The 12,845-nt window shown below is 45.0% G+C and overlaps 2 protein-coding genes across 3 annotated transcripts in view; one reads left to right on the top strand and one right to left on the bottom strand.

Moving 5' to 3' along the window:
- GDAP1L1 (ganglioside induced differentiation associated protein 1 like 1) overlaps window positions 1-4,256 on the bottom strand; it is a 50,461-nt gene extending 46,205 nt beyond the window's left edge. Inside the window, exon 1 of the mRNA XM_033914227.1 lies at window positions 4,046-4,256. Within this exon, the coding sequence (XP_033770118.1) occupies window positions 4,046-4,225 (180 nt within the window). The 5' untranslated portion in view covers window positions 4,226-4,256. The remainder of the gene's footprint in view (window positions 1-4,045) is intronic.
- An 8,036-nt stretch (window positions 4,257-12,292) lies between these two features.
- The window catches only part of OSER1 (oxidative stress responsive serine rich 1), a 32,301-nt gene continuing 31,748 nt past the window's right edge, over window positions 12,293-12,845 (top strand). Inside the window, exon 1 of one of the 2 annotated variants that reach the window (XM_033914926.1) lies at window positions 12,293-12,702. The gene's annotated coding sequence lies outside the window, so the exon portion shown is untranslated. The remainder of the gene's footprint in view (window positions 12,703-12,845) is intronic. The other variant, XM_033914925.1, reaches the window with a different exon arrangement.

The following is a 12,845-nucleotide window of genomic DNA, read 5'->3' as shown; positions in this document are numbered from 1 at the left end:
TAGGTCCACCACCTATTTTTAGACTCCTGAGAAGCAAGGGCGGGGGCAATGTGGCGCCTCTTTTCCTCTCTCCCCTCCCCCCATGTACCTCCTTAAATATTTGTCAGTGCAAGCAGCAAATTCCACTTGCGACTCGTGCCGGAGTCAGCTCCCTTCTGATGTCACTTGCTGGCCACGGGACCAAGACGTGACGTCAGAAGGAAGCCGATGTCGGCGCGAGCTGGTGTGTGCGCTGGCGAACATTTAAGGATGTATGTTGGGGCGCCAAAGGAACAAGGAAAAGTAGGGGGCGCATCGAGGCCAGGCGCCACCACCCTGAGTGCCAACCTCCCTCGCTACGCCACTGAGCAAAGGTAATCAGCTCTGGATCCTCACTTTCCAGCAGCCTGCAGGGAAGCGAAGTTTTAACTTATTTGCCAAAAGATTGCATATATCTAATTTTGATTTAAAAAAAGCAAACACACAAAGGTCTTTTGTTCTTGCAAAAATCATTCTATTTCTATCTAGTAAATGTTTACGGCCTTATGAATGTATAATGCGTGCATCCAAAACGATGATCTCCTGAAAATAAGTGTTTCGGACTTTAAGTGTGTAAAATGATGACGCCTCACTTCTGATGCAGAAAGTAAATCAGGTACCGTAGCATGTTTTGATCTGGGCTTGTAAAATGGGGAGTACACATTGCCTCCTAGGGCTACCTCACAAATATGTTAACTACTTATGTCCCACTACCCGAGGGGGTAAAATGAAACCAGGAAGAAACATAGAAACTGAGGGCAGAAAAGGGCCATAGCCCATCAAGTCTGTCCACTCTAATGACCCAGCCCCCCTAACTCTACCCTCTTAGAGATCCCACATGGGTATCCCATTTGCTCTTAAAATCCGGCACGCTGCTGGCCTCGATCACCTGCACTGGAAGCTCATTCCAACGATCAACCACTCTTTCGGGGGAAAAATACTTCCTGGTGTCGCCATGAAATTTCCTGCCCCTGATTTTCAATAAATGAATAGATAACAAGAAAATATTGATGTAGTTGTTGAGGACAGATGACTGAAAAGGAAGGAATATGAAAAAATAAACTCTTGATCAATGGGTTTATCATACCGTTATTGACCTTCTAATTCTAAACAAAGTGTCCAAAATTACACACATTCAGTAATTTTAGTCACATTTTAACAAGCAATTATTGGTGCTAATTAGAACCAATTACAGGTTACATGCGGATCTGCGCCTAAATTTTAAACGTGAGTCAAAAAAAGAGGGCACGGAAATAGGCGGGGTCATGGGCAGATCAGAGTATTAAGTCGCGTGCGTAATTATAGAATTTGGGCCTCTGAACCTAAATTTAAGCGCGGACATGTGCACCACTTTTTGGTCGGTGCAAACGGCCATGCGCAAATTTAGTCGCATTTCCCAGGCATAAGCACTATTCTGTAATCCATGCCTAACTTTAAGCCTGGCTTATAGAATAGCACTTTTTTCAGCACCAAAGTTTCGGGTGTCACGTATAGAATTCAGTCCTGAGTGTGTAAGTCCTGCCATGTTTGGCAACAGAAATGGTAAATGAAAGGAATGGGAAAGGAGATGAGCTGACGTTATGGTGGTATAGATATGTTAGACAATATTCTATAAACACTACCGTAAGTTAGGCATCCAACCGCTATCTAACTTAATCAGTTTATTTTGTAGAGCCATTCCAGCCTATATTGTAATAGGTAATATGTTTCATGGAATAAGTATACTTCTCCCCCCATATACGTGGGAGTTAGGGACAGAGCCAGCCTGCAAATAATTTTTAGGGCCGACTCTGACCCACCCCTGCATCCCAGACCTCTCCACACCTTACCTTGTGGTCTAGCGGTGAAGCGGGGCAGGAGCGATCTTCCTATGCTCCTGCCCCACGCAGAGCCGTCAACCCAAATGGCTGCCGTGAGTTCCCATGGTCTCACAAGACTACAGCAGGAACTCTCGGCAGCCATTTTTGTTGATGGCTAGTTTGCACGGGACCAGAGCGTAGGACAATCGCTCCTGCCCCACTTCACTGCCAGGCCACCGGATACGGTGTTGAGAGGTCCAGGAGGCAGGGGGTGGGCCAGGGTTTAGAAACTCATGAATAACCGAAGTGGCGAGTTCTAAACCCGCAAATTTGGAAGGAGAAGCGTAGTTCCTAGTTCTGGTTCTTTTGAGTCTACAAGTAGACTGGTTCCTAATTGCTGAGTATTGATTGATTGCTGGGAGGGAGTGGCATTTTGTTATTTTAGGTAGGAATGAATGGAATTGTAAATTTCTGTTTTGTGTTCATAGTTATATATATTTATTTTATGGAAACCGCTTTGTTTATAGGCAGTATATAAATTTTTTAAAATACAGTGTTCCCCCGCGAATTTGTAGTTCGCGAATCGTGGACTCGCTCATTTGCGGTTTTCTCCGACCACCTCTTCTTGTAGTAAAGTTGGGCTACACCAATCAGGAGCTGCGTGTCAAAGCAGCTCCTGATTGGTGTAGCCCGACTTTACTACAGGAAGAGGCGGTCGGAGCAGACCGCAAGTGATTTTCTTCACCCGCTGGCGCTATAGCTGCCCTCTCCTGCCTCCCCTGCCTTGACGAAAAACTGCATTTGCGGTTTTTCAAAATTCGCAGAAGTTCCTGGAACGGAACCCCTGCAAATTTTGGGGGGAGTACTGTAGATAAAATAATAAATAAATAATGTCATTTTTAAAAAGTAGGCATTCGCAGGCACGTTCAACAGAGGTGCCCAGCAATGCCTAGGGTCAAAGTAAGTGTAGTTTTAGACAGAAATGACCTTAGGCACCGTTTGGCACCAGCACCCATCCACCTTCCCCCCCCCCCCCCACTACCTTGCACCCCCTTCCCTCCCTACACACCTCCTTAACGTTCCCGGCGCAAGCAGCAACCCTAGGCTGCTGCCAATGCCAGCATTAGTTCTTCCCCTGACTTCATTTCCTGGACCCGTGCCTAGGAAGCGATGTCACAGGAAGAGCCAACGCTGACACGAGCAGCAGGCTGGGGTTGCCGCTCACGCTAGGAACGTTAAAAAGGTACAGGGGAAGGGGCATTCGCGGCAGGAGGGGGCGGGGAAGAAGCGGAAATGGGTGGGAGCACCATCACCCCGGGCGCCTCTCACCCTCGCCACTGTGGACGCGATTCACGTCAAACATAGGTGCCAGGAAGGTAGGCCTTCAAAACCCTGGCCGACATTACCAGCGTCTACCTTTAATGGGAGCCGTGACTCTGCAAATGGCGCCGCAGCGTGATCGGGCATGCGACCGGCTGCGTTTATTGCGGCCCTGCTCTCATCTGTGACAGGAGACATGGCCTTCCTTGCCCTTCTCTACAATTTCAGGTGGCCTCGGCAGACACGTCGCTTCAGGTCCTGAGCACAAGGTCAAACCTGCGACACGTGAGCAGAGTCGCTGCCTTTCCACACGCAACCCGATCCACGCTTCCCACTCCTGTTTGCCAGGCCCAAATTGCGAGCCTGCATTCTAGAGCAAAACATTTGCAAGGGGGAGGGGGGGAGAGAAGCTGCCCAAGCTTTGCTGCAGCCTCTCCGCTTATGGCCAAGCCTTTACACATGGGAATTAAAGCCCCTATACAGAATCCCTGGGGGCAAGACAGGTGTGCACGGTGGCAGTCTTGCATCCTGCACTGCCTGGACGTTTTCTTGAGCCAGGAGTGTCAGCAACAGAGCTCTGTGTCTGGATTTCTGCACAGGGGATCAGTAATGCAGCATTACATGTGCAATCAGGAACCAAATTAAAAAACCAACAACCCCCCCCCCCCCCAAGGAAATACAAATTAAGCATTGCAACAAGGCATTAAATGGACACGTATCTCCCTCCTCATCTATCAGCCTGGACAAAACAGTGTGTGTCCAAATGCAACTTCCACACATTTCCTGTCTGATTTCCATTGTGTGGTGCTGTTGGGGGTTGTTGTTTTTTTTTTTTAGGCTTTATTATCCTTTCTGAAATAAACAGTCCACTGATCATTCCCCTTGCGTCCACCTAGTGCAGGCATTACCTTTTGAGAGCTGAAAGATTGCGTCCAGTGATACAAAACGAGCCGGTCCCTGGCCCCGAGGCTGGGCTCCGTTTGCTCCTGGCTCTCCTCGTCCTCTGCGGACTTGCCCGCGTCGTTCTCGGAGGCCGAGATGGGCCACCAGCTGCAGTTGGTGGGAGTGAGATGGCCAGGAGTCGCCATGACAGCCTGAGCTTGGAAGAAAGGAGGCTGAGGGAAAGGCACCGGGGTAGGAGCAGCCGCACTAGCAGAGCATCACATGGCCTCTTCCCCAGCTTGTCATTAGCAGAGCATGAATCTCGGGGGTATTGTGGGGGGGGGGGAGGATTTCAGCCCAGTGCACCAGTGGAGGCTGGTAAGTCCAACAGAGTTGTAGCTTTGCTGGAGATTCCACAGCTGGAGCATTGGGGATGCAGGTGGGTTCTGTGAGACACTGGCATGCAGGATGGAGATTCTTGCCTCCGGCTGTAATCATGCATGCACACAGGTATGGTAGGGATGGGGAGCCTAAAAAAGTCAACACCGAAGAGAAAAAAAACCACCCACCCGGCGCTACAGATCCTACCCCAAAAGTCAGGGTGGGGAAACGTCCATTTTAGAAACCGTCAGGAAGTCCAACCTTAAGGCGCCTAACTTTTGGGGGCCATTTTCGAACACGAAAACATCCAGGCCTGAGACGTCCAGATCCAGACCATTTGGATGTGGGAGGAGCCAGCATTGTCATGCCAACGGAGCAGCGGGGCACCTTAGAGGGTATTGGTGTGAACTTCTCATAAAGGGTGCCAGGTGTACATTATTATCTCACCGTAACCCCCTCCAAAACTCCCCAACACCTACTATGCCCACCTGTCTACCACCCCAATAACCCTTATGGCTGCAAGTGGCACCGATATAATAATAATAATAATAACTTTATTCTTATATACCGCCATACCCAGCGAGTTCTAGGCGGTTTACATCACTTAGCAAATGACCTGCATTGACAAGCAGATCTACAACATGTCACAAGCAGATTTACAATGAATTACAACAATTTACAACAGTCTGCAAAGAAGGGTAGATTTACAACGATTTATCAGAAATTGCAGCTTTGATCGAACTAGACAAAGGATGTAGAGAGTAGGAAAAAGGGAAGGTCTAGTGAAGGAGGAGAGGAGCAGGGGTGGGCGAGGTATGGCAGTAGAGTAGGATTTTGGTGGCCTCACATTTTCCACCATAAATGCGGTGCTAAGAGTGGCTTATGGGCCTGGCTCCTCCTTCCTAAGGATGTCATGTATCAGTGCTAATTGGTTTATTATTCAATTAAGTTGCATGTGCAAATTGAGCATGCACCCAAATTTGCATATATAGAATCCAGAGAAAATGTTCATTTTGTGTCATTTCCTGCGTCGTTTCAGGGAATGTTCATTTTATTCAGGTTTTTCTGGCCATAGCGTGCACTCTTTGGAAGCAGTGCGTACTAAGTGGAAAGAGGGGAAGCACTATTTCAGAAAGAGGGCACGCTTCTCCCGATGGGGTATGCATGTGTTCACAAGTGGGCATACGTGGGCATACGTGCCCTAGGCTCATGTGTGGAGGTGCTATCGCTATTAGGAAAGAATGCACACTCTGTAGTGCACCATATGTCTAGATAGCACAGAGTGGAAGTGTAGCCTACCAGTTAATGTTGAGTTTGTGAGTTCAATCTGGCCAAGTCAATTAATTCCTCCAATGCCTCAGGTACCTCAGCTAGACAGTGAGCTTTCTGGGACAGATATAGAAATACTTAAGAGCTTTTAGGTGCCATCAACTCATGCTTGAGGGCTAGCAACTTGATGAATTGCGGATCTACAAAGAAATTGGTTTTGTGCTAGTCCAGAAAGGTCCTCCAGCGTCATCCCCACGGTTGTTTTCAACGTGTCCCAGCCATCTGATTGCAGGTCGCCCTCTTCGCCCGGTTCCTTCGATCTTCCCAAACATGATGTCCTTTTCCAGTGATCTCTCTCTTCTGATGGTGCGACCAAATTAAGACAGTCGTAGAGTGGTAGAAAACTGGAACGCTCTGCCGGAGTCTGTCATAGGGGAAAACACCCTCCAGGGATTCAAGACAAAGTTAGACAAGTTCCTGCTGAACCAGAACGTACGCAGGTAGGGCAAGTTTCAGTTAGGGCGCTGGTCTTTGACCAGAGGGCCGCCGCGTGAGCGGACTGCTGAGCACGATGGACCACTGGTCTGACCCAGCAGCGGCAATTCTTATGTTCTTATGTAACTTCAACATTTGGGCGTCGATTGACATAGCCAGTTTGATCTCTTCCAGAATCGATTTGGTGAATCTCTTCATGAAAAAGGCAGTTAATAAATTCTAATGAATGAATATTTTCTGCAGATGACATATGTTAGATGGAATATTAATTTTAATGCACAAGAACCATTTGACTCATATCGGTTACCAGCATCGTTTATCACATGTTGAAAGTTTTAGAGAAGAGTCTTTGCAGTCAGCCTTTTAGGTAGATAAATTGCTGTATGTGATTTATGTTTGTTATTAAGTTTGTTTTTAAATATGTTTGCGATTTTGTAATGCACTTTGGATAAAGGTGGAATATGAGCAATAAGCTATAAATATTATCAGCAAATGACATAACATGAAATACCATGGTTTTGTTTATGTCTGCCCATGTTTCCTAAGTTGCTGCAAACAACAAAGAAACCTTCCCTAAAGTCCATTGGTCCAAGAAGCCTAGACTTTGCTTTTCTGGCTTCTTAAAACATTTACCCCCCCTCTTTGACAAAGGTGCGCTAAGCTTTTTAGTGCACGCTAAATGCTAACGCATGCATGTTATCCTATGGACGCGTTAGCAGTTAGCACAGACGCGAATCCTGTTTAAGTTCACTTGTCTATGTTATAAATCAATATTTGGTCTGGCCCCCACTTACCTGGTTTCCCACTTCAATCTGGCAAGTTATCTTAGGCCCACATGAAGAATTCATCTGTTCACCTATCCGACAATAAAAGCCTGCCACTACAAAAGATTCTTGGACAGAACTCTTGCCTTCCAGGCAGGCAAATGGAACGATTGGCTTAGTAACGTTACTTCAATTTTAGAAAACTTCAATTTTAGAAAAGTCTGTTCAATCGATTTGTTAACTAAGAATCTACTCACCACTTATTCAATCCTGTAACCCTATGAACCTTTTAGCTTTCATATTCTTTATTATGTAAGATTGTATTGCTGACTTTGATTGTAACCTCTTCACTGATTGTTCAGCGCCTCTTGCTGTAAACCGCCTCGAACTTATATGGCTTTGGCAGTATATAAGAATAAAATTATTATTATTTAGCGCACGCTAAATCCACGCTAAAACGCTTAGCGCTACCAGCAGTTTAAATCCAGGTTATTGGGGGGTTTCATCTATGTCTCCTGATCTGTTCTTGTATTTAATAAGTATATTTTCCTTTATAATATAGTAAGACTTGGATTCAAATTTTTTTCTTTTTAATGTAGTGGAGTAATAATATATATTATTTCCTTTCCTCACATTACTATATTGACTGATGTCAGGTGTATTAATTTGGTTTGATTTATGGTGTTAAACTGTATTCAAGTACTGAAATGCTTGTTTGATAATTTGAAAAATTGGAATAAAGAAATAATAATAAAAAAGAGAGCCTTAATGATAATGGCTGATGCACCTACAGCTAGACCAGTGTCTCTCAAACTATTGTAGCTCTGGCATGCCAAACGAAACAAATGTTTTTCGCGACACACTAAACCAGGGGTAGGCAATTCCGGTCTTCGAGAGCCGGAGTCAAGTCAGGTTTTCAGGATATCCACAATGAATATGTATGAGGTGGATTTGCATGCACTGCCTCCTTGAGATGCAAATCTATCTCATGCATATTTATTGTGGATATCCTGAAAACCTGACCTGGTTCCGGCTCTCGAGGACCGGAATTGCCTACCCCTGCACTAAACAGAGCAAATTTTTTTTTTGCGGCACATTATAATTATAAAATTGCAAAACCAACAAAAAATTAAATTTGAGAGTTATTTATTTAAAATTCTTTAAGCTATGTATGAGTAATTGTAACAATGGTGAAACTAAGGGGTTCTTTTATTAAGGCGAGCTAACCAATTTAGCGCGTTCTAAATGCTAAGGCACCCATAGAATATAATGGATGCCTTAGCATTTAGCACGTGCTAATCTGTAGCATGCGCTAAATCAGATAGCGTGCCTTAATAAAAGGACCCCTAAAGTAGATAGAATAGAATTGCTAATCAATGCGATGGATGTGCTTGTTGTTGAGTGCAAATTTACTCAAAATGTGGTTCAATAATCGACAAGCAAACACACATTTTATTACCAGTCGTTTTCTTTTTTTTTTCAGATTTAATTTCTGTAAGAGCTGAAAATCCAAATCCACAAAGATAAAAAGTCCAAATGGTAATAAAACTTTGATTGCTTTGTTGCTCAACTTATTGCTTAAACCAATAAAAATAACCCTAAAATGACTTGCCGTTAGTTTTCAAGGAGCAATCACGTCAAAGAATGATTCTAAGTGGCTGTATCCTTACGCACACAGATGCTCATAACATTGATAGATTCTTGCGTACATAATGTACATGTCCTCTATTCTAGTGTATACTTTTGAAGAGAATTTTTTTAAAAAAGGTAAAATTCTGAAATCTCTGGAATCTCTTTGGGGCACACAGTTTGAGAGACACTGTGCTAGACTCTGATCACATTTTCCCTCTATCTTCCAGAGAGAGTGCAAGCACACTTGAAGGCAGGGTAGAACAATATTAATAGTTCTGCACAACTACTGGATATAGAAGAACACAGCAGGGTTGAACATCTTAGCCTCCTTTCTAGTAATTAATGGATCGTGACACTATCAGACTGTAGCATTCAACTGTCAGATTTAGTATACAGTGGTGCCTCGCATAACGAACGCCTCACACAACGAACGCTGCACACAACGAACTTCATGTCTTGATTCACACAACGAACTTCGTTTCACACAACGAACTTCACACAACGAACTTCGTTTCACACAACGAACTTCGTTTCACACAACGAAGTCGCCCAAGCTGCCGATGTATTGCATCCTTCCGCGCAGGCACTGCAGGCAGTCGTTAGTCACTGCGCTTAACTGCCCTCTCTCACTGTATACAGTCGTCCTTTTAAGATAAACTCAATATTTTTTCTATATCATGGCTTCTAAAAAAAGCAGGAAGGTGATTTCTGTTGAAATGAAACGGGAAATAATTAGAAGGAGTGAATGTGGGGTAAAACAGTGTGACCTCGTCAAAGAGTTTGGCCTCAGCAAGACCACCATTTTCACCATTTTGACAAATTTATCTTTTTTTATGTCATCTTAGCATATTTTATGCTGCAGAACGAATTATTTTTTTTAACATGTATTGTTATGGGAAAACGCGTTTCACATAACGAACTTTTCGCATAACAAACTTGCTCCTGGAACGAATTAAGTTCGTTGTGTGAGGCACCACTGTACATTATAACAAGAAAGAAGTGAAAGACCTGAATGAGATGCACCATCTAGTGGAAAGTCTGAATAATTGCAACAGCAATATATGGAGGATGCCAGATGTTTTAATAGCAGCCACAACCCCACATGACACCTGAATCCTCTGAGAAGCAGACCTGTACAGCCCAGGATTCAGAGGACAGAAACCAGTACTCCCCAAAGAAATCAGATGTTAACTCTCTTCTTGATAGACTTGCCACCTGGTTCGTCAATAATGGCTTAAAATTCAATCCTCTGTGGCTTTCTCAGAAAATCAAATTCTGCCTTCTTTGCATGCTTCTTCTATACTCGGCACTTCAGTTCCTTTGAAGAAATCTTTAAAGGATCTACTGCTTTTTTTATTCTTTTGCTACTGCATTTCAAGGACCCCTGAGGAAGACTATTTAAAGCCGAAACACGGCCCGTGTAGGGTCTGGTCATTACCTATGCAGTATCATTTTTATATTGTTGCAATTGATTTTAATTGTTTTATACACCAATAAATTTTGAGATTTTAAACTCTTGGATGTCCAGGAACTGGTTCCACATTTCTTTTCTCCTGTGACTCCTGTTTTTTTGTGGTACCAAGGTACATTCCAGTGGCAGTTAGGTTCTTTGTTTTAATTCTTTATTCTCTGTATTTCCAGAACAAGTGGATACTTGTAAATTTATTGATAAAATGAATAAATTAAATATTTAAAAAAACCTGAGATTTTGGGGCAAAAAAATGGGGGGGTCTTGGTTTATATTCAGGACTGCATTGACCTGCCCCCCTCCCAAACCTGTTTGCAGGCCTCTGCCGGGCCTGCCATGAGACCTGGTGGTCTAGCGGTGGCTGGGACAGGATGAATCTCTCCCGCCTCCTGTCCAAGCCTGGTTCTATTTATTTTATCTCCCTCCTGCCTCCCCTGCATACCTAAGTATCCCTGGTGGTCCAGCGTGTGTGCAGAACCGCTAATTGGCAACCGTGAGAACTCACGGCAGCTAATCAGCTAGAAGCTCTGCATGGGCAGGAGCAAAGAAAGGTCGTTGCTGTCTGTGCAGAACTGCTAATTGGCTGCTGCGAGTTCTCAAGGGACTGCGAGAACTCATGGCAGCCAATCAGCTAGCGACTCTGCACGGCCAGGAGTGACCTTCCTTCGCTCCTGCCCATGCAGAGTTGCTAGCTGATTGGCTGCTGCGAGAACTCGCGGCAGCCAATTAGCTAGCAGTTCTGCACATACACATAGTGAAGCTGACATGCAATGCAAATAACAAATAATTAATTTTTTACATTCCTGATAATTTAGGTTTTTTTTTAATCGCCAGCCAATGTGGTAAAAGCTCCGGCGCTCTTAGGAATTGTATGAGCATTGCAGCTTTTACCGCAGCGGTTGGCAATAAAAAATCCTATGCCGCTTGATAATAGGGGGCCTAAATTACTCTAGGCAAGTTAATATATGTTATAATAGATTTTTTTTTTTAAAGAAAAGAAGATAAAAAAGCCCAAGACCTAGAATTTATATTGTGTGCATTTTTATAGGCTTATGTAGGATTACCATATGGCTCCAGAAAAAGGAGGACAGACATCCAAGTTTTAGCTCCATTGCTTTAAATGGAAATAAAACCCAGATGTCTCTATCTGTCCTCCTTACTTCCATTGCATTCAAAGGAAGTATAACCCGGATGTCTCAATCCATCCTCCTTTTTCTGGAGCCATATTGTAACCCTATGCCTAGTTCTTAAGACAGTGAGAAAATTGCATCTTAGTCCTTGAGAGAACAGGATGGATCCAGATTCACCCAACAGGGTTGATCCACATATGGATTTTTCCACATTGCAGGCAGAGAGGCTTGTTGGTGAAACTAGAACTTCAAGCCCTTGAATGCAATGGTGTACATCCAGGACTAGATCAACCCTCTCGGGCAAATCTGGACCCAGTTGGCAACTCTATGCATGTAAGGCATTTTCGAGGAGTAGGCACCATACAGAATGAGTGCAAGCCTAGAAAAGCTAAAAATATGATTGTTGTAGCTACTACAAAACTACAATAAACTTAAAAAAACCTTTAACTTAAACAAAAAGAAATGCAGGGTTGTTTTTTTTTTATTTTTTTTAATGGTATTGTAGGATGCCAATAATTGAATATGTCGTTTTGTATTTTTATGATGTAAATGGATTTCATGTGTGCTGTTTGTAAATCGTTTAGTTATCAGGCCCTGCAGAATCACTTGGGGAAGAGTTTCCCAATCCTGGTCCCGGAGGCACCCCTGACAGTCACTTTTTTAGTATATCCATGACGAGCATGCAAATAAATCCCTCTCGTGAATATTTATTGTAGATATCCTGAAAACCCGACTGGTCGGACTGCATCCTGGACCAGGATTGGGAACCAGAAAATACGCGGAAATCCCAATCGTTTTTTTCACCCGGTGCATTGCAGTATTTGCAGTCCCGCTTCTGATAAAATCAAAATGCAAAGGGTTGAGGGGAGGGACTACAAATACCACAATGCACCGGGTGAAAAAAAATTGGGATTTCCGCGTATTTTCTGGTTCCCAATCCTGGTTCAGGAGGGACCTCGTGGGAAAACATTAGAACCCCAGAGTTCGGCAAGGGCGCGCCTATATTCCTCCATTCAGGTCAGAATTTGCTAAAAATAGGCCTTCTGTTCGGCTTTTCCGAGGCGCGTGCGTACACAGCCCGGGACGCACTAGTCAGGGGTTTCCTATCTGCAATCAGCAAATCAGAGGCCTAAAGCCATAGCGCCCAATGTGCGCAGGAGCGGACACCCCCCCTCGCCCCCTCGCCTCTGGGCACGGCCGGGCCGTGGCGTCTAGGCGCGGCGCATACGCTTCCAAAGCCCAGCTCGGGGCGGCGCTGGGAGAGCCGCGGCCGCGATCTACCTTCCTCCCGTCGGCACCCGCGGCGAGGGGCGCTCTAGCCTCCCGCGCCGTCGGTGGTTGTTTTGGTGACGTCACGGGGAGCGGGGTTGCAGAGTCACTGTGCGTTCAAGAATAAACAAGAGAAAAGCCCGGGAGGGACGAGAGCGAGGGCTCGCGCGGCCGTGGCGGCGGGGTTTACCATCAACGCTTCCCAGCCGTCGCCTCCAGCGCCGAAGGCCCGACGAGACGCTGACGGCGGTCGCCTCCTCGCCGAGGGCTCCAGGGTAAGGAACGTTAACGAGGCAGCCGGGACACCGGACGGGCCTGGGCCTTCCCCCGTTTCCAATAAGAATAAGAAATAGTTTTAGTCTTGTATACACTTCTCCCTCCGTATTCACTGTGATAGGGGATTAACAGACCCGCGAAT

Source organism: Geotrypetes seraphini, chromosome 11 (genome assembly GCF_902459505.1).
Source record: "Geotrypetes seraphini chromosome 11, aGeoSer1.1, whole genome shotgun sequence".
NCBI lineage: Eukaryota > Metazoa > Chordata > Amphibia > Gymnophiona > Dermophiidae > Geotrypetes > Geotrypetes seraphini.
This window is presented reverse-complemented; position numbering and strand designations above follow the sequence as displayed.